Source organism: Pituophis catenifer, unplaced genomic scaffold, assembly GCF_029215685.1.
Source record: "Pituophis catenifer annectens isolate HBS135680 unplaced genomic scaffold, rPitCat1.0.hap2 SCAF_2, whole genome shotgun sequence".
NCBI classification, from domain to species: domain Eukaryota; kingdom Metazoa; phylum Chordata; class Lepidosauria; order Squamata; family Colubridae; genus Pituophis; species Pituophis catenifer.
In genome coordinates this window covers 205,281,977-205,304,168 of record NW_027256882.1, presented here as the reverse complement: position 1 = coordinate 205,304,168, position 22,192 = coordinate 205,281,977, and the positions used below count along the sequence as shown (strand labels likewise).

The 22,192-nt window shown below is 39.5% G+C and overlaps 1 protein-coding gene across 3 annotated transcripts in view; it reads right to left on the bottom strand.

The window, feature by feature from the left end:
• Positions 1–22,192, bottom strand: part of ZNF462 (zinc finger protein 462) — a 167,867-nt gene that overhangs the window by 69,557 nt on the left and 76,118 nt on the right. For 2 of the 3 annotated variants that reach the window (XM_070938544.1, XM_070938545.1), the window contains exons 2-5: positions 18,020–18,269; positions 11,708–17,133; positions 9,193–9,357; positions 6,156–6,433 (exon numbers count right to left, since the gene is read on the bottom strand). In XM_070938544.1, coding sequence (XP_070794645.1) covers positions 6,156–6,433; positions 9,193–9,357; positions 11,708–17,133; positions 18,020–18,236 — 6,086 coding nt within the window. In that variant the 5' untranslated portion in view covers positions 18,237–18,269. The remainder of the gene's footprint in view (positions 1–6,155; positions 6,434–9,192; positions 9,358–11,707; positions 17,134–18,019; positions 18,270–22,192) is intronic. The other variant, XM_070938546.1, reaches the window with a different exon arrangement.

Below are 22,192 nucleotides of genomic sequence, written 5' to 3'. Positions count from 1 at the left end.
TTGAAGTCCCTGCTTCCTATCAGGAGAAAAAAATGCTGTGAATTTTTGCACAAAAGAAGACATTTTCCTAGGGTGCTAGATCCATAAGTCGTATTTAATTGAAAAAACTGAACATCTAAGATGAAATTAGGATTGTTAGAGCCACCTGCAGAATATGAATAAAACAGATCCATTCAAAATATTGATTCCAACAAAAGTAAGCCTTATCTCCCAAAAGTCATGCAAATATGTGGGAGAAGTTGGTTTCCTCGTTGGCTACTTATCTAAACAGTAAGAAATGCCCTTGCTATAAATTTTCATCCCCAGGTGAAAAGTATCTCCAGTATTTTTAATTATTCTCTGCTGGGAAGAATGATCACTACTGAAGTAAAATAAGACCAACTATTAAAAAGTAATTTAAAATTATTTCATAACAGTCAGCAACCAGAATGGCTGGTAATGTCAATCTAAATGAAGAGCAGGATTTTTTTCAAAACCTTTCAAATGAGTGTTTTAAAGCAGGGGTGTCAAACTGGCGGCCCGTGGGCCAGATGCGTCATGTGCAGGCCACCCCCATCCCAGCTCCACGAATGGGAAAAACACCATGAAACGTCACGAGACGGCAACGTGATGTGGCGAGTTTGACACCTGTGTTTTAGAGTATCCCAAAGCCTCTTTGAAGCTCAGATTTTCAAAGCAACCACATCAAGTTGCTTCTGGCTGACTCTATGCATTCAGACATAACCTCTTCACTGAGAAAAGTGCAAATCGCACACCTGAACAAAGTGTGTTCCATACATTCTGAAGCCATCTTTCAAACGATTTGACAGCTGTTGTGGAAAATACCAACTTGGAGAAAATAGCCAGATTTATGTATAAACCTAACAATTTTCTGGGGTCCTTCAGATGATGATAATAGCCAGGGAAAAGAAATAGGAAATACTAGTTTGTATTTTCACTTAACAATAGTTTACCATTAATTCAAACTGAAAACTGGGACTAATCTTATTTATGTCTGGTATAACAAGTTAATTTCTTACCTTAATTTTCACTAAACAAATTTAACTACAATTGTTAACTACAATTTAAAGTTAGATGATATACTATGATAATAAACTATGATAATAACATAGATAATAAACTATGGCTGAACAAATATGGAAGTTAAACATTCTGAATTTTTAGCTATTCCACCAAATGACCAGAGAAAGTGCTAAGAGAGAATTCATTAATAGATCACTAAATTGACTTAAGTATTGATATGCACAGCTGTTTCTGTTCAGCTATCACTGTTAACGACTACCAACCAAATAAATTAAATATGAAATTACACAACCTTGTTTCGGTTTCATTTTAGCCCAGAATCAAAGTCATTACTTTATAATACCATCTACACTTCTGTTTTTTAATTTGGACATTTGTACTTTAAAAAGTATGGTTAACCTCCTCAAACCATTTATTTTACCATGTGGACTGCAAATTACTTTTAATCCTTTTATTCACTAATAAGATTAGGGTTTTTGTTCTGTATTATCACTCCAGGTTTTTTTTTAAATATATATTCTTTGGTAGGATAAATTGGAAGTAATATAGCTTTTATCAATACTAGGTGAGAATATAAGTATAAAATTAAAAACCTGACTATTTCATTTTACTTTTCATTGAATCCATAGAATATAAAATATAATTTTGATTAATGCATAGCTTGGAGAAGTATATTAATGAAGAAAAATACTGAAGAACGAACAAACCAATTATCTCAGGTGCTTTACTAAAATACTGCGAATAGTATTTCCACAATATGCTTTATTTTAAGTTATTAATGGGAGACTTATCCTAAAGGAAATCCTGTAACTTAAAAAAGTACAAGTTTAAAATAATAAAATGGAGCCGAAAGGAATTTATTTTAAATTTAACTTAAAATATTTTTAAAGAATCGTTTCAAAAAAGAACCAAAAGAGCAATCCTATCCCTGTCTCCCCATAAAATTAGCCCCCTAGTGGCTTCATTTTTCTTTTCAAAGGGAGTTAAAAAAAAAAAAAAAAAACTCTTGTCCTAGGAGACTGACCCAGGATGACTAAAATACAAGAAGCTGGTGTTATCAAGAAAGAAGAAACTGAGGGAAATCTAGTAATAGCTAAACAATACAAATTGGGAGCCTGCATGGCAGTCATGAATTATTATCATTGTTATTAATATAATTATAATTATTACTATTATATTTTTATTCCACCTTTTAGATATAGACACACACACACACACACACACACACACACACACAAATAAAAGCAAGCAAGGTCCTTGCCTCTGTTTTTCTTCAGAACAATAACCCTGTCAGGTGGGTTAGACTGAGAGTGAATGACCTGTCTGAAGTCACTCAGCCAGCTTTCATGCCTAAAAGTATTACCCAGATTGTAGGCCTGTGGAGATGACCTAGAGGTGCATCAGAGAGACAATGTCCTCTTTGTTTGGGCAAGGAAGCAACATGACTTGCCTCAGGGAAGCTTTTGGCATCCATTTGAAGGCTTCCTGTTGTATCTTGCTTTTCTCAGCTGCAAACTCAAGAAAATGACATCAGCAGGGTTGGAGAAGGCTAAGAGGACTACATTCTCTTGCAGTTTCCTTCTAGTCTTCTCCAGTATTCACAAAAGCCAAAATAGACTTCTGGGCAGCTACATACAGAAGCCTTACTCTGACTTCCCCAAGTGGTGAAGGATGCTGAGGAAGGGCTGCAAAGCAGAACAGTCTGGAACAATAAAGTCACTTCTTTTTACAAGAAATGGCTTGTTACTTCACAAACAGCTTCAAGGTAATGCTTCTCTCAAATCTTTGAAGCATCCTTTTCTACGTAGAAATGCATGGTCTCAATGTGCAGTGCACTTGAATATCCATTTCTATGGTTGATAGAAAGGCTGATCCCTGAAGAACTCTAGCTAGTACACACTAACAATGCATCCCTCGCATCTCCTCAGAAACCTAGGATCAGAGCAAAGATAGGTACCTTAAAATGGGTTCCCTGCTAAGGATGTAGGGGAAATCTCCACAGACAGTATTGACAAGATAACAAACTGCAGGATAATTATTTGCACCGTCCTGATATCTGCACATTTTCTATAAACTGAAGGATTTGGGAAGGTCTTACAAGGAACAACATTTCCACCACTCTGGTGGTGGAAACTCTGCATGTTCCTAACAGCATTAGATGACTCTCCACTGGTTGGATCTCAGATTTTATCTGTACCAGGGAAAAAAAATCAGAAAATGAAAAGCTTTTGCTGGTATAGTTAAGACTGCCTTGTTTTGGTTCCAGATGACAATGACAAAGCTGACAGAATGAAATTCTGCCTCAAAATTGTAGCCTGACTATAATAGTTTAAGGCTACCTTAAATTTAGTGCCTAATGCTTACAAAGGCACAAACCTGATAGTATTATAAACACTGTGTCCTTAAAGGTTTTTATTCAAACAAATTATTCAGTAAATACTATCATGAGATTCCAATGGGCCAGACCTAGAGATTATTTACCTCCATCAAATATTTCATTTCCTGTTAGATAAATAACAATGCATCATTTATTTCTGTGGGTTTATGGAAGAACCTAAACAAGGAAGGAACTTCTCTAGACTGACAGGTGGATAAGGTGAACTTGAAAGACTTGAATTAATTCCCTTCCTCTTCCAATTGGGACATTTTTACTACTCATGTTTGTCGATGACTTCATTCATTTCATTAAACTCCATACCGCAACCTGAATCTCCTGACATCCCTTGCATCCATTCCACCTCATCTAAGACTTTACTGCCTACAGCTAAATTGGAAGCAGTAAAGTTATGATCCTTTGATCCAACCTATTTCTTTGCCATCACTTTCTGTAACTAAAGCAAATGAGGTACACAACGTATTTGCATCACCTTAAACAGATTTCCTTCCTAATCCAATATATTTCTTCTGTGGAACACCATCCCACAAGATCTATATTCTCATCCCTGGCATTCCGAAAGCTATGAAAAGACCTGCATCTTTAAAGAACTGAGACATGAGCAGGTTTATAATTAGTTTTAAGGAGACCCAGTTTGGTCTAGTGGTTAAGGAACCAGGCTAGAAACTAGAAGACTATGAGTACTACTCCCACCTTAGACATGAAAGCCGACTGGGTGTCTTTGGGCAGATCATTCACTCTTTCAACCCACATAGTCAATTCCTGTTGCAACCAATGAATCAAACCTTGGTTGATTTGGGAAAAAAAGCAGAACCTGCACTGGTGGGGAAATGCTAGGAAGGGGGAAAAAAGTATGACTAGTTTCTTAAGTGCTTTCATTTTTATGTCATATAGTTTTAATTATTTGCTAGTAATACAAAATTATAATTTGTACATTTGTTTTATTACATGTAACATTGCTACTGTGAGCTGCTTAGCGCCTTGATGACTCAGCATAAACGCATCTGTAATCAATCAATCAGTCAGTCAGTCAGTCAGTCAGTCAGTCAGTCAGTCAGTCAAACAATCAATCAATCAGTCACAGTCCTTTACTTCAATACAGATCTGCCTAACCTTATAAATCAGGCTATTCTTCATAGAAACCCAATTCCATAATGTAAAAGACATGAAGTTACACTATAGATCAGGGGTGTCAAACTCACTCACATAGTGGGTCATATCGTGATGTATCATAATGTTTTTTTCCTTTGCGGAGCAGGGATGAATGTGGCCTGGATGGGCCGTATCCAGCCCGCAGGCCGCCAGGTTTGACAGGCCTGCTATAGATCAAGGATGTCCAACTTTGGCAGTTTTAAGACCTCTGGACTTTAATGCTGACTGGGTAATTCTGGGAGTTGAAGTCCACAGGTCTTAAAAGTTGCCAAAGTTGGACATTCCTGCTTTAGATTATTTGGGATGTTAACTCATTTTGCATTCTCTCCCTTATTTCTTGGCATCTTACATACTATTTTTTTTTTTTTTTGCACCATTACTATGTATATGGGGAGGTGTGTCTCTAAATAATTTCAGTTTAATTTAAAGAAACAGATTAATTTATTTAACTTCTTTTTAGATAAAACATAAGATTAACTTTTAGTATATTCCTCATCTTTCCCTTTTGGTGGGAAAGATAAGAATTTAGCTTTTTGGTTCCTGCTGTTTTCTAAAGCCTGATCTTAAGCCATCTTACTTAGAAGTTTTACATTTTGTTGAAAGGGGCTTACTTCTGAGTAAGTATGTTTAAAATTATAGCTTCACCGTGGCTGCCTTGTTTTGCTTGACTTGCACCTAGAGTACAATAAAAGTGTGGTGATCTGTGTTTTTCATAGAGAACTGGAAAACAGAAAGGCAAAAAGCGACTTCTAGCACAGACAACTCAGTAGTGACATGCCACAGAAACGGAATTAAGGAGAAAGACTCCTAATTGAGAATTATTATTAATCCTTTATCTTTTCTGTCATACATTTTTGCAACACTCTAGTATGAAATTGCAAAAATGTTTTACAGGCATCCACAATTCTGATCTGGTCAATTAACTTATCAATCATACATTCACTTATCAATAGTTTTTCTGGCAAGTATTATAGCAAGTATCAAGAAAACCAAGCAAGGGAAAAAAATATGGACATCCACAGGACGAATGCAGAAATCCAATAGAAGTCAAAGTTTAACATAGCAGGCCTACATAAGCTTGGCTCTGCAGAGGGGGAGCGAAAAAGGATGGTTCTGCTTTCCATTTCTACATCTTATTTAGTACAACCTCTATGAAATAGACTGCTTTACTCAATCTGTTGTTGTTTAGCTGGCAACAAATTGAGGGTTATAAACTTGGAACATTTTTAAGTTCACAATTTCAAAAAAAAATCTCTGAAATGTATGACATGGTTTCAAGGTAGATTTCGGTTTATAACTGAAAATCTAGAATTTATGGGCCTTACGTTTCAATTTCTGTATTTCCATAATGTAATTTTGACAAGTTTAAGTGTTGAAAAGCCAAAATAATAACTGCTTATTAAGAATTACTGGGGGCTTACTGTCATCCATATATAATACCTTTGATATTAATTGGGCACCGCACAGTAAAAGTAGTATATGTGGAAAATAAGAACATTTGCTTCGGTTTGGTAAATCTGTATGGTCTTCAGAATATGGGCAAATGAACCTTAAGAAGCAGAAATAGTAAGTAATACAGACTTACTTGTGCCTGAATGCAGAAACAAAGGAACAGTACTGGCAGCTGTACTTGTCTTCGCGAGTAAACATGGCCAGGGCCAAGTGACTCCTCTCGTGCGATCGTAGACCCTGCATAGACATCAAAACCCGATCACACTGGCTGCAATGGTAGCCACCAGGTCTGGTTTCATCTTCCAGTGATGGTCCAGATTCAGCTTCTGCAAGTTCCATAGTGGCCATATGGTCTTTGGCTCCCTCAATACCCTCCAAGAAAGCTGCATGTGAAGGTTCTTCAGCTTCCTGCTAAAAGACACACATCCCCACCAAAGCCATCAATTCTCTCTCCCTTCTGCCCTATGGTTACCATTATATCTACGGAAGCCTAGCAACTTCTTCTGATAGCAGTAACCTTGAAATCCAGCTATGAGCAGACATCCATGCAATCTGAGCGAAGATGTCTTGAAAAGCAACATACGGCTTTTAGTGGCGATCAGCATGGCTGGAATGCATTCTGTTGCTAAAACCTTTTTTTTTTCCTCAGAACAATTCACTTCATTAGGTAGAAATGTCCCAATTTTGAGGCAATGCCAATATTCCTTACAGAAGATTATTGCAGTGTTTCCTTACGTTCTTTTGGCTTCCTGATGTAAAACTGGTACAAGGACACTACACTATAAGCCTTCTATATATATATATATATATATATTGCTGATTTGCCCAAACAAATATTTTTCCAACTATTTAATTGGCAACTATATACTGGCTTCTATAGATCTGTTCAAAAAAGTCCAAATTTGTGTAAAATAATCTAGATTTAATTTGTCGTGAGGGGGTGGGGGTGAGCAGGAGATAAGAAGAATATCAAAAAGACTACACAGTATTCATTACTTTTCTCACCTACTGGGCATATTCAGCTTATTTGCATTAATTTATAAAATATATCAATCTGTCAGCCTTAAATAAAGATCCACAGATGGTTTACTAACCACCATTACCAGAAGGCATGTAAACTCTGGTCATGGCCTGTAAAAACTTGGGAAGGAAATAAACTTATAGAAAACATTTACTGCCACATTTGAAGAAAAAGCATTTTTCCATTCAATAGCATGTATGCGTAAAAAGATAGGACACATAGCAAGCAGAATGCAAATAAGGGGCCATTTCCAGTTAAGTTTCATTTATTGTACTAACATATCTCATACCAAGATTTAATTAAAGAAGTTATCTCTAAAGGAAAGCTAAATTTAAACTTAAGAGTGGGTATATTTTGACTTAAAAACAGAAGTTCATGTTTTGCAGCAATTACAGGTGAATTATTATGCATTTCTACATAAGGCCTTGATTCAATTCTTTTTCATAATTTATAGCTACAAAGAATTTTATATAAATAAATGCACAATAGGCAGTAACATCCTAAACAGAAATGATAACATTATATACAAAACATTTATTTAAAAATGAAACATGGGAAGAATGTTATAGAAGCAACACCGACTTCAGCCTTGTCCTTGGAAACTTTGTGCATCCAATTCCTCTGGCTACTGAGGTTTTTACATCTAATAGTCAAGAGCAGCTTCTCATATAAAAGGAAGTAAAGAACTGTTTTCTTAGAAGACAGGAAACAGTTCAAAGCAAAGGATCCTAGGGCAGCATATACCAAGACTTCCATCAGTAGCTTTCAGAAAACAGCAGTGGTGGGTTTCAATTTTTTTTTACTACCGATTCTGTGGGTTTGGCTTGGTGGGCGTGGCTTGGTGGATGTGGCAGGGGAAAGATACTGTAAAATCTCCATTCTTTCCCCCAATTACTGCAAAATCCCCATTTCCTCCCGATCAGCTGGGACTCGGGAGGCAGAGAATAGATGGGGGCGGGGCCAGTCAGCGGTGGTATTTACTGGTTCTCTGAACTACTCAAAATTTCCACTACCGATTCTCCAGAACTGGTCAGAATCTGCTGAAACCCACCTCTGGAAAACAGGTTGGCTACATCAGTATAAAGCTTTTAGATATGTTAGTCCAAACCTTTTCTCAAGGTTCCACAAAAGAGCAATAACAATTTAGCATGTCTATTTGTTATAAGCTGCCCAGGGTTGCTGAGAGTCAGTCAGCATTTAAGTTTAATAATAATGATGCTTGGATCCATACATATGCTACCCAGATACCTTATGACATCCTAGCTTCTTCAGAAGAACTTAATGCATATGAAGGCCAACACCAGCAAAAGAACTGGCAGCACTGACATTACATTGTTGAACATAGATAATATCAGGGGCAAGCTATCCAAATTAATGCAATCCAGTCCAGAATTGAAAACAAAAATCATAGAATGATTCAAAGTGCAGAATGGGCAAAGAAGCAGAAGAAAAAGTAGACCATATACTCAGCTTGTTGAAGATCACGCAAACTGATTATAAACAACAACATAACATAATCACCAAAATGATTCACTGGAACATCTGTGCCAGTAATTAAAAAATTAGGGGGAACAAAAAGTAGGTGAAAATGAGCAGTTTTTTTGGGGTTTTTTTGGTGAGTTTTCAGAATACAGACTGATAAAGTCTTGGCTCATAGCACACCAGATTTAACTGTGATTGAAAAGGAAGTGTGGGTAACTGATGTGGCAATTCCAGGAGATAATAGAATAGAAGACAAAGAATGGGGAGAAGATTGCAAAGTATCCTGATCTGAAAATTAAAGTTAAAAGATTATGGCATAAATCAATCATGGAGGTCCCAGTGGATATTGGCGCAAAGGGCTCCATATCAAAAAATTTGAATTAGAAATGTCAAAATTTCCAGCTGCAGTTACAAATGGCTACATTGTTGGATCCACACATGTGCTTTGCTGATACATTACAACATCCTAGATTCTTGGGGGGGGGGGATTGATGTGAAGGCCAACACCAGCAAACAACTGGCAGCTTTGATTTCACATTGTTGTGTTACAACAACATTAATATGGGTGCATATATTCTGCCCCAAAGGAACTAGGCTTAAGTCCAATAAAAAAAGGAAAGCTACATAGAAATCATGGTATAAAAGCTTATATATAGTTCTGACTCACCTTGACTCCAGTAGAGACTGAGGAACCATTCCCATACTGGACATGTTTACGAAGATGATTGCAGATGGCGCGAAGAGTCGGATGAACTTCGACACAGAACTTACATTTGTATCCTACCACCTTCCTCTCTTTCAATTTCGAAACTTCTTCCAAGCTGCCAAAAGGCTGTAAGGCAATAAAACTTGAAACTTAATTAAGCATTCCTTCTCTAAGTAAGCGCTTCTCATCCTTGGCAGCTTGAAAACCTGTGGATTTCATCTCCCAGAATTACTTAGGCAGCAGGGCTGCCTGGGGATTTCTGGGAGTTGAAATCCACAAATTTTCAAGCTGCCAAGGTTTAGAAACACTGGTCTAAACAATGTCACAAATTTGTAGATTTAAATACGAGAGGCAACATTATGCTGCTTCTTGGAATAAGTAAAACTCTGAGTTGGAATGAGTTTATTTTAAAAACTGATGTTTAAAAGTCCCAAAATAGATACAGCGTGCAATTACAATATTGATTCAAACCCTTGGGGCATGTAGAAAAACTCAACCTCAGTTTGCAGCATTCTTCTACTAGCAATACGAAATGGGACGGCAAAACTTTTGAGTTTGTATACAGAAAGAAAATCAAAACATAAATCATCGAGTTTTTCCCCACTCAAATAACATCCTTTTAGCTGCAGCTATGCTAAACCAACAGGACATTAATGTCTTTCTCTCTGGGGAGCAATTCTAGCAGTTATGTTTGTGAGCACCTGTAAGCACCACGAAATTTAATTGAGAATTTGTATGTCCTTCATAAGGATTTTTTTTATAAAATTACTCACAGAAGTCTCCCTTAATCTGGTGCTCTCTGTATCTGCTGGAGTATAGTTCCCAATTATTTAAATGTCAACCAGCTTGGTCAATGGAAGTACCAAAGAGAAAATTTCTTTTTAAAATGTATGATTTTCAAAATAAGGTGAATCTTTGCACCTAAATGCAGAGAGCTAATAGCTAATACAGGTAGTCCTCAACTTATAACGGAGCCCAAAATTTCTGTTGAGACATTTCTTAAGTGAATTTTGCCCAATTATACAACTTTTTTTGCCACAGTTGTTAAGTGAAACATTGCAGTTGATAAGTTAGTAACCCCGGTTTTAAATGAATCTGCCTTTCCTATTGACTTTGCTTGTCAGTAGGTCACAAAAGGTGATCACATGACCCTGGGACACAGCAATGGTAATAAATATGAACCAGTTGCCAAGCATCTGAATTTTGATCACATGATCATGGGGATGCTGCAAGGTTGTAACTTTGAAAAGCGGTCATAAATCACATTTTTCAGTGCCTTGTAACTTTGAAAAGTCACTAAATGAACTGCTGTAAGACTAGGGCTACCTGTAGTATGTACAAACATTTCAGACAAATTTTAGATATTCAGATGTATGACTGAATTTGCTGTAAAACTGATACGTGCTGAATCATTCCGATCAAACACAATCTCTTCAGAACCTGTGGCCATGAAATTTTTCCTAACTTCCCTGTTTTGCTCATTCTGATTCTTTTTCCAGAATGCTGAACCATCATTATCATTTCTGTAATCTGCCATATTCTTATTTCTTCCCTCACCAAAAATAGATCCCCGTTAATTTGACAATCGGTCTCAAAGATGTAATTCCACTGGGATCCCACTTGAAAATTATTCCCCTGCAAAACCAGAAGGTAGCTTTTGATCCAATGAGATACATTTATCATTTCCCTTTTCTCTCTAGCACCAACTTGCTGAAACATCTCTGTGTATGACAGAATGCCATTAAGAGCAAGTTTTATTCCACATGACATTCACTCTTTGACTGCTTCCAAAAGAGGCATGTTCTTCCATGTATATCATCAAGCAAACTAAGGGTTTAATTTAATATGCAGTTCATTTAAAGAGATTGGTTTACATCCACAGATACAAAGGGCTTTGCACTGGATTTTCTTCTCAATTATTTCCTTGCATTCTTGCTATTTTTTGTTCAAGAACAAGAAATATATTTGACACGGGGACAGAGGAACAGGTAAGAAGAAGAAGAACTATGATTTTCTTATTCGAAGAGAAATTCACTTCGAAATGAAAAGTCAGGAAAGGAGGAAATGAAACGGCATGCCAGAAGTCTAGAGGAGGAAAGAAATGAAACAAGGAAACAATGTGCATGGAACTTACTGGCACAACCCAATGACTGTAGGGCCTGAAGCTTTTCAGTTACCAAGGGCAATAATAAGAAATGAGTAACCTTTGCAGAATGGGGAGGGTGGAGAGGAAGAAGGAGAAGAAGGAGAAAAGCAGGAGGAGGAGGAGGAGGAGGAGGAGGAGGAGGAGGAGGAGGAGGAGGAGGAGGAGGAGGAGGAGGAGGAGGAGAAGGAGAAGGAGGAGAAGAAGAAGAAGAAGAAGAAGAAGAAGAAGAAGAAGAAGAAGAAGAAGAAGAAGAAGAAGAAGAAGAAGAAGAAGAAGAAGAAGAAGAAGAAGATCAAATAGGAAAAAAGCAATGTAAAATCAGATCCTTACCCTCTCTGCTTTGAAATCTACAAAAGCACCATCCGCATATTTCTGCTTGCTCAGAAGCTGCTTCCTCCTCTCTTGGCGTTTGGCACGTTTCTGGAATTCCTCATTGTGGCCATTCAAGTGCGTGGTCAGCTCTGCCAGGCTTTGCAGCTTACTGTCACAATGCCTGCACTGGAAACGGGCCCCACTTCCCAGGATGGTAAAATCCCTCTTCAGGTCCTTGCTGTGGTGGTCAGTGTAATGCATGCAGAGCAGCTCGGCCGTGCTGAAGGAGAGCTTAAAACATTTGACGCACCGGAAAGGAAGCCACTCCATCTCGGGAGCCTCCACCTCCAATTCGGGCTTCTCAAAATCATTCCTCTCTTCTGGGGGAGGTTGCTGCTTTTCATACTCGTCCGCGTACACCGCAGTGAAGTAACCCCCAAGCTTGCTGGCATGCTGTTTCTTGGGGAATACTCCGGGATGACGTTTCATGTAGTGGGAGACTATGCCTTTTTTGCTGAAGGACTGGAAGGAGCAGAGGGAGCATTTCTTCTTCTCCACCGCCCTTCTCAGTTCCTCACTTAGCTGAGGAGAGTCCTCCTTGGGGGGTGAGGGGATGATCACTTTGTTGGGTTTGTCGCTTATAGTCCTTGAGGCTGCTAAGCAATGAGTGTAGTAAGCATCAATGTCGTGCCGCTTCTGGTAATGCGCAGCCAGACCTTTACGAATAGGGTTTGTGTAGGAACACAAGGCACATTTAAATAGGTTGTTCTTGCCTTCTGGCTGTGCCCGAACGTTGTTGTGTTTTATTCGGTAGTGCCTGGCTATCCCTTTCCGGGTAGAGCAAAAATACTTACAAAGCTGGCAGCGGAACACAGTATGAGAAACCAAATGGGAACTGGAGAAATGGGAAGATGGTAGCGAATCGTCTCCGAGGAGATCTTCTGGAGCTATCTCAGGGGAGGGCTTAATTTCAGCGAGAACTTCGGGCTCCATGGAGGCAGGGAATTTTGGAGGAGACTGTGCAAATACATCAAATTCAGGCTGGTTATGGTATTTCTCATAATGAATTTTGAGCTTCTCCAAAGTGCCATGTGTGTAGGGGCACAATTTACACCTGTAAGCACCATACCCTTGCTTGAAAATTCTGCTGGTTTCCTCCACGTCATTCTGGCTCATATCAGCAGGTTGCTCCACATCATGCACAAAATCTTCTGCCGTGACCTTCACGGAAGGATGTCTCTTCTGGTAATGTGTAAGAACGCCATGAATGCGTGTGTTAATGTAAGGACAATGCCTACATTTGTACACCGCTCCTGGATTAATATCAATGTCTTGTGCAAAATCTGCAGCTTTAACTTTCATCCCAGGATGTTTCTTTCCATAATGGGTGAGAAGTCCATGCAAATTGTTATATTCAGATTGGCACACTGTACACTGGTACGGCGTAGAGGATATTGCAGGATTCACAGAGGTGAGCTGAAGAGCTTTATCTTGGGAAAGGTTTGACTCTTCTGCGTATTCGGTATCTGGGTCCCCGTGTGGCAATGCTAAATGATCCTCTGAAATTATTCTGGCACCAATACCATCAGATACTGGGTTCATTTTATCAACACCATCTTTTTCCTTGATAATATCTAGTAACACCGATTCATCTCCATTCATAGCCCAAGGGTGAAAAGCTTGGTAGTGATTAGTGATATCCCAAATGGAAGAGGCTTCAAAAATACAGTCTCTGCATCTATATATTTTCATTTCTGATGGCATTAGTAAGGCTGGTGGTGAAGGATCTGGCCCTGCCCACAGTTTTGTTGCCATATATGTGTAATCAACGTAATGTTCAGGATGTCGCCTTTGGTAATGCACAAGCAAGCCACTGGGTTCCGCATGAGAATAGATACACCATTCACAGTGATATCCAGCTTCTATTAAACCATCCAAAAATGCCCACCTCAAAATAGATGTGACAGTAGCCTTTAAGCTTGGATGGTCCTTTTTAATGTGCTTCCGCAATGCGTAGAAATAAGGAGATGTATAAGAGCACTGCCTGCATTTGAGAGCTCTTAACTTAGCCCTTTCTTGGTCGGAACCAGAAGTAGCAATTTGTAAGCCACCAGGGGAATTTTTCTGACCCCGGTCACAGAGGCTCCTGATGGTGGCTGTGTGTTGCCTGATCACATCTGCATTGGCTTTGAAATCACGATGCTTCTTTTGATAATGAATAAGGACCCCTTTTACAGTCCGGTTTCCATAATCACAGTGCTGGCAGAAGAACATCTCGTTCTCCGCTGGAGCTACAGCACCATCAGAGTTATCCCTATTCAGGTGTTGCATAGAAACTGTAGGTCTACGAACACCAGGAGGTATCTCTCCAGCTCTCATCATTGCTGCAGTTGGGGGTGCCTGCCTAATGTATTTGGCAGTCACTTTTATCTCTGGGTGCCTTTTCTGGTAGTGTACTAGTACCCCAACCACTGACCGGTTGCTGTAAGAGCAATGTTTGCAGTAGTAAAGTTCCATTGTAAGGTCTGGAGGTGGTGGAGGTGGTAACGGCGACATTTTGGGAGAGCCAGGTGACCCTAGTTCATAAGCCATCTGAGCTAGGGCAGAACCCCTCTCTACTGACACCACTCGCATCGTTTTTTGAATCCTAAAATACGAAGCCTTCTCATCGGGATGTTTCTTCTGGTAATGCACTAAGACGGAATGCATGTTGGGACTTGCAAAGGAACAGACATCACAATCATAAACTACAACACTGTTGACTGTTGACTCTTTTTGGCTTTCAGATTCGGGGCTATTGCCCTTTGAAGAACTTTTGTTAAAAGCAGCAGGTATGCCACAAGTCCCACGTGCAACTGGGGTCGAAGTGGACAGGTTTTTTGGAGCAGAGTTCAGTATCTCTCTCAGCGTTTGCGATTCTGAGCTTAATCCTTCTTGTTGCTCCACTACGTAACTTGAGAATATCATGGCATTGTTAATTTTAACGGTCGGATGCATTCTTTGGTAGTGCGGCATCAGGCTCCTAACATTGGGGCTGGTGTAAGAGCAGAAGCGACAGCGATAGATCAAATCAGAATGATCAAAATTTAATACATTCATGGCTTCCGGGTGATGCTCACCATAATGCTGTTGCAGATCTTCAAAGTTTGTATAATCAATGTAACATTCAAGACACCTATACACTGCACTGTGGTCGTTGGGATCAAGAATATACCTAAAGCTGAATTTAATGTAGGGATGCATCCGTTGGTAGTGAGTGCTAACACTCCTGGCAGATTTGTTGCTGAAATCACAGTGTTTACAATAGTAAAGCCTTCCAGAATCACCAAAATCTGAATTCTCATTGTTTTGATCAGATCCATATAGGCTTGCCTGGCTGCCTAGAATAGATGAATTCAGTCCTGGATCCTTCAAACCCACCGAAGAACAATAATATTCTTCCTCATCCTCAGATATAGTTAGCTCAATTTCTGCCCCATTGGTGGAGCTGTAATCGTGGGGGATATTCCTGTAGTTGGGTTCTTTCTGAGGATCACCTGGGTCTCTTCCCCATATTTGCTGGGAAGCAAATGCCGCTATTTCCATCAGTGGTTCTGTTTGTTCTTCTTCCTTGTCCAGTTCTACTTCTATTTCCACTTCATTGTCGTCCTCTTCCTCTTCATCATCCTCCACATTAATGACTGCATCTTCCTGCTGCTTGTTCTGATTGATTTTGCTTTGCAAATTACTGGCAATCTCATCAATTCTAGTTCTTTTCTTGACTGGGGACAGATCTAAGGGAAAATCATTGGACATCTTCCTAGAGGCTTTTGCTACAAAGTTGTTTTTAGAAGACAGTCCAAGAATTGAGGTCTGGCTTTTCTTCACAGTGCTGGGAGAAGCATGAGCATCGGGCTCACTGTCTTGCAGGGTATTTGCTGATGGGCTCTCGTATTTTGGCAAGTTATCGCAAAACGAGTGCTTGTGCTGCTGATGAACCCGAAGGCCTTTCAAAGTCGTGGTGGAATAATTGCACATGGTGCATTTATACGGATGATGCGAATTGGACTGCGGAGACTGTTGCTGCTGCTGCATGGAATCCATGATCCCCCCGGATTTCCTGCCGTTTATATTCCCCCCTTCGTAGGATACTGTACTTTCGTTTAAAGAAGAAGCTATACTTTCAGTTTGGGAATTCACGGCATCCCAGTCCGAAGCTGCGCCAGTATGACACTGCTTATGAGCACCAAGCTTAAAAGAGCTCTTACAGGTAAAAGGACATTCGTCACATTTGTAGACGGCTGTCTTTCCAGAGAGGTGGATGTTTTCAATGTGGCGAGAAATGCTTCGCCGATGCATGGTAAGGAAAGGGCAGAAAGGACACTGGAACCTATTCATAAACCTTCTAAAGGGGATCCCCTTGGTTTCCAGTAACTTGTGGCCCTCAGATCCCATCAGCTGCTCAGCAGTTAGTCCTGAGCTTTGGTGATCCATAGAGTTCAACCCATTCTCGCTGTCTAATTCATTGAGCTCATCATCTGAACTGGAGTCATTCAGCATGCTGTTGGTATCCAGATCAGTAGAATTTGCCATGTCACCATAACGAGATCGGTCAGACAAATTAACAATGCCCGAGTTGTGAGGAGCCTTATGTTTCATCTGAGGGTAGGAAGCAGAGGAAAATTTTGAAGAGGCGTTGGACCTGATAAGAGAATTGTTTACCGAACTCCTGTAGTTTGGGACAGTTGCGTTGGGCATCTCTCGCCCAGAAGCATTCATGGGTATATAGTTAGAGTTTGGGGGAGGGCTTGGGGGACTTTTGTTTACAACATCTGACATGTTGGTCCCATCCTGTTGCTGCCTCAGGTTGGACAGTATTTTCACCATGCTTCGGTGCTTCTTCATCATATGATCACACCAACGTTCCCTTCGGGGCGTCTGGTAGGTACACCATTCACAGCAGAAGTTGCCTCTTGATTTGGTTAAAGGCTTGACCATAGACTCCAAAATGCTACGCTCAACAACTTCAGCTGGAAGCTCCTTGCACGAATCCTGCATCGAGACAGATGCAGAAGTTGATTCAGATATAGTAGCTGAAGAAGCAGGAGGGGTTGAGCTCTCCTTCAGGCTGTTTTTGTGGTACATTTTCTGATGTTTTATAATCCGTGCACGTCTTGGAGATTTGTAAGTGCAGAACTGGCATGAAAATACCTTCCCAAAGCCCTCGTGCATCATGATGTTGTAGTTTAAGGAACCAGCACTTGTGGATCCAGTTGGGGAGCTTCCAGTCTGAGCACCATGGACTTTCCGGGTATGTTCTATGAGAAGGTTTTTGGATCGGAAATAACGTACACAGTATTTACACTGGAAAAACTTGCTTGCTGATTTGGAGAGCATATGTTGGCCATAATAACCCTGGCTATGGCTGTAGTAATTGCCAGTTCCCAGCTGAGCTGCATTTTGCCCTAAAAAAGAAGAAAACAAAATAGTAAATATTATCTGTGAAGTATGCTTACTATAGCGCCAGTTCTTTGTTTTGCTTTTCCCCCTTCAAAGCTGTGTTTCCTCCCAAGGTATTTGGTTCATAAATACTAGATAGGATGTAAAAAAAAAAAAAAAAACAAAAAAAAACAACCAAAACAAAAATTTAAAAAAACCCCACCACCTTATTCTTTACAACTGTCTTCCAGGGAAAGTTAGTAATAAAAGCACAATTGAAATGTAAATGTTAATTCATACACATAGATACACATTTTTAATGTTAGTTATAGAGTGCTGAATTCATATATACTATTTCTAAATAATGTAACCATCCCCCGCCCCCAATTACTAGTTAACAAATAAGGATAAAATTCCAGTGCAATTTAGGGATACACACCATACACACACACCCACAAACACATCTCACGTTTTGTTAGCAACAAAAGGCCGCTAGCAACTAGATAAACTATTAAAGTTGTTCCACAACATATTTATCTTGAAATGCATGCATACTATGAGTTTCACGTACAAATGGCTTTCTAGACATTGCGTTGTAAATTCTGAATGTAACAAAAGAAGAAAAAGTCTTATCAAAAACTTAGCAGCCCTATGTAGCTATTCTCCTTTTCAACCAGTCCATGACGAACAAGTAATAGATTCCTTGATGAATACTTCTTGGAATCTACATTCTCAGCCACAGGGTATGGTTGCTTCCTGTTGAACATGAATAACACAGGTGTTGGTTGCCCTGCAAAGCAATTCCTGGTTATTTTTATCTGACATAAGATTCAGATATGGCGATTAGAATGGTAATGTGAGAATGCTGCAATGGGATAACTTCTCAGAATGACGTTCCAAATAGAAAGTTACCTGCCATCCCATCTGCCACTGCAAATTCATCTTTTACCAAAGAATACTCCACCTCAGCCTGGTCACTGTTCATGGAACCGAATCTCGATGGGCTAGGAGTTTCTTCAGCAACATCCGTGGGCTGCAGAAATGCAGTATGAACATCCTGGATGTGAGCTTTAAGGTCTTCATAGGAAGGCGCTCGAAAATCACAGCCGTCACACTGCAGCACCTCCATGATCTTTGTTGCTAAGCTTTACATTAGGAAAACCTGAAAAAAAGATGGAGAAGAAACATATTGCCTATAAGAACAGTTCACAAAACTGTTACAGCAGCAGATTCAGTATTGAGCAAATATAGGAAAAGAAATATTCTCCAAACATAAGTACAGCATACCAGAACAGTAACAGTTTTTTTTTTTTACAGAAATCTGGGACCTAACGTACTTTTGATACATTCAAATATGTGACTCATAGTTACTTTATGCAGAAGTCTTGCCCAATTGCCCTTTCTACTCTCACTTTACCTGTTCATCAATCCAGTTCCAAAGAACAAGGAAGCATATGTTGGAAAGCCATCAACAATAAAATGCATGGGAACTATTGTTGAAAAAGTTTTAGAAAGCCAAGCAGATTATTTACTTAAGACATTTAATCCCATGCTTCCTCCAAGCTTACGTGGCACACGTATTATATCTTATCCAATTTTAACCTTCTTAACAACCCTGTTAGGCTGACATCTGCAACTTGCTTAAGTTTAACTGTCATTGAGTTTTAAGTTGGTACAGCCGCCTCCTCTCCCATGGTGAGTCCAAACTTTTAACCAAAAAGCCTTTAAACTACTTTTCCTCCTTTCCAAGTTTACTACATTTGATATAACCAGCTATTACTGAATGTTGTTTTATGTAACCTCTCTCAACTCTAGAGCTTTCCAAATGTGTAGGGCCACAATTGTGAAATTCCAAGCCTGCAAGGTGAAAGAAAATGATAGTCAAAGAACATCTAAACCTCCTTCAATAACAGAAATGGAACTTTAGCAAATTATATATATATATATATATATATATATATATATATGTATATATATATATATATATGTGTGTGTGTGTGTGTGTGTGTGTGTGTGTGTGTGTGTATGTATGTATGTGTATATTTTTAAGATTATATATATATATATATATATATATATATATATATATATATATATATATATTTTTCTCTTGGTATTTCAGACCTCATGATTTTAAGCGTGCTGATTAAATACTTAATAAATTCTCTAGTTTCTATGCTTCTGAGAAATTATCACTGAATAGGTTGAAAATATGTAGCAGACTAGGATAAGATACTTACTTATTTTCATACACTAACTGTATGCTAGCTTTGACTAATCCAGCAGCTATTACCTTAATGAGCTGTTTATTTTAAAGTCTCCTCACACAATTCAGGTCATATTTAGTCTAGGAGTTCCACCAGACTAAGAGCTGAAATGAGCTTTGAGAAAAATCCCATCTTCTCATTGTCATGTTAACATGAGGTGATGTTTATCAAATGTTCAAAGCCAACCAGCTTCCCACCCGTATTACAAAGAAAAAGCAGCGCTACCAGGATCCTGCATCAGAAGAAAATTCCTCTCGATGGCATGGTTTTAAAAATGTGGACCTAATAAGCAGAAAAAGCACACCCACAGCAATCTCTTGGTGCCCCACTTCACCTTCCTCTTTCCCCTGAAAGACTGAATGCTGGCCCTGCCTTCTTTTCAGCTAACAATGTTAACAACAATCAGGAGACTCAAAATCTTTTATGTGCAAGCACCAGACCAGACTGTGTGTGGAAGAGGTTGCTATCTGCTCTGGATCAAATTACAGCAGTGAACACAGAGGCCCCACCCCATAAGTCTCCTTTTGCACAGTCCATTAGACCTGAAAACAATCTCTCTTCTCCCCCACCCCCACCCCTTTTGCCATGGTGCAGCAGACGTCTCTTCTTGAATTCAGAATGCTCCAGAGGAAAAAGCAGGAGAGAAAATAATGAAACGGATCTTCTCACTGTCCATCTTCTTAAACTTCCTCCCCCCCCCAGCATAGTCTTTTCATCTAAGTCAAACAAGCCACAGCTCTCTGAATGTGTTTATCACACTTTCAAGAGATATGAGCTCCTGCGTCACTGACGCTTTAAGACTCACTAAGCTGTCCTAGTCCTCTGAGCTTTAGGAGGGAGAGAGAGAGAGGTAGAGGGGGAGAGAGAGAGACAGACAGAGCAGCCATTTTAGCTCAGACATGCCATGTATTAAGTAAGGGAGAGATAGGCTCAGAGCTTCTAGCCTGCACACAACATGGCTTCACTTATCTCAGCCTCATCTCCTCCACACAATATTCTCCATCTTCTCCTTTGCTTTCCAAGGCCAGGATTAGAAACCAGAATTTTTTTCCCCTTGAAGGGGAAAGAACAGATGCCCAAGACTTCAAGGTTGCAATCCAACCAGCTTTTTTCCTCCTCTCCTTGAACAAAGCCATGGTCAAAATACCTCTGAAGGTTCTTCCAACCCTCAACGATTCATCAGCAACAGTCTTTGCTTAAGCAAAAAGAACTGGCCAGGTGGCCTCCCAGTCCAAAGCAAAGCAAGAAACACTAATGCAACCAGATTATTACTGTTATTATTTTAAGACAGGATGGATAGAAGAAAGGGAGGCAGACGGAGAACCAGGAGGAAGAAAAGAAGCAAAGGGAGGGGAAAAGCCTTCCACAGTATGCGCTTTAACCTCATGGGAGTCATTCTTCTATCCACAGAAGACATACCATCTGACTCTGCCTGCCAGATTCCAAAGTCTAATGACCTTTGTTAATCACCAGCCAAGCTGTCTGCTTAGCAAGCCTTGCCAATAGGCACACCCTTCAACACAAAGGCTGGAGCTATTCCTTTGGAGAGAGGTTCTCTTGAAAGCTCCATTGTGTATGGAAACCAAGGGGAAAGGAAAAAAAAACAAAAACGGGCGGGGAATCTCTTCCTTTACATACCGGATGGAGTCTTCCTTTAAGGACTGAAAGGGACCAAGGGAGAAAAAAAAAGAAAGAAAGAAAGAAAAAGGGAAGAAAGAAGCAGGACTTTCTCTGCTGTGTTCCTCCTTGTTTAGAAAGTTCTCGCATCAGCTTAGGAATCAGAAGGAAGAAGGGGGGGGGGAATAACAAATGAAACATCTCCCTACAAGGTAAAAAAAAGCAAATGAGAGTTGTCAGTACCACATGGTTGCATTTTCTTGAAGCTTCTTCTAAAGGTTATTAACTCTGGCTTGCCCATGAGTAAATCACTCAGACCAAACACTCCACTTGTTCTGTAGCAAAACAGAACGCAATTGTCAACTATTAACAAGGACAACCAGACAACCAGATCTGGCTGAACTGAGCAGAAGCTCTGAGATGAAGAAAAAGCATACCTGACACCGGGATTCTCATAGCAAGAGGTTGCTGGCTCAGCTTTTGTTTGTTTCCAAGGAGGTCTTCTACTCACCCACCCCCCAAAAAACCCCCAACTATGCTGGAGGATTGCACTGATTAGCGTGCATGCATTTATTTAACACATAATCTCTTGACAGTGCCTCTGACTTTAATAACTTTATGGTCAGTTACATCTGACCGGTCTTCATGTTTTCACCAAAATCTGAAGAAACCATTTCTTTCTTTCTTTCTTTCTTTCTTTCTTTCTTTCTTTCTTTCTTTCTTTCTTTATTTATTTATTTATTTATTTATTTATTTCTTCTAAAAGATTTGAAGGTAGAGATGAGCTTCCTCCAAAGGCCTTACGTGGTTTAAGTGGTCAAAATAGAGTGTCTGCATTTTTCTTTGTCTAGGGAAGATAAGGGAGCAGGGAAAACCATCTGTCAGCCAAAGAATGGAGCTTTTCACTGCTGATGTTAATATGCTGTCACGATGCACATGAAAGAGAGATATATGGAAACAATATTGGCATGTTTGTCCATAATGACAAAGGCAGCAGTGGCATACTGTCTATATGATTATCGATGGATTATATAGTAACAAAATAAAAAAGAAACCCAAAAGATTAAGGAAGTTATTCAAAATCTGGCTGCCAAACAAAATGTTCAATATTTGGCATCCAAAAGAAAATTATGCGAACATAAAAATAGCATCATTATTATTTGTTCACAACAAAGTGAAGTCACAGCTACCAGTTCTTTAA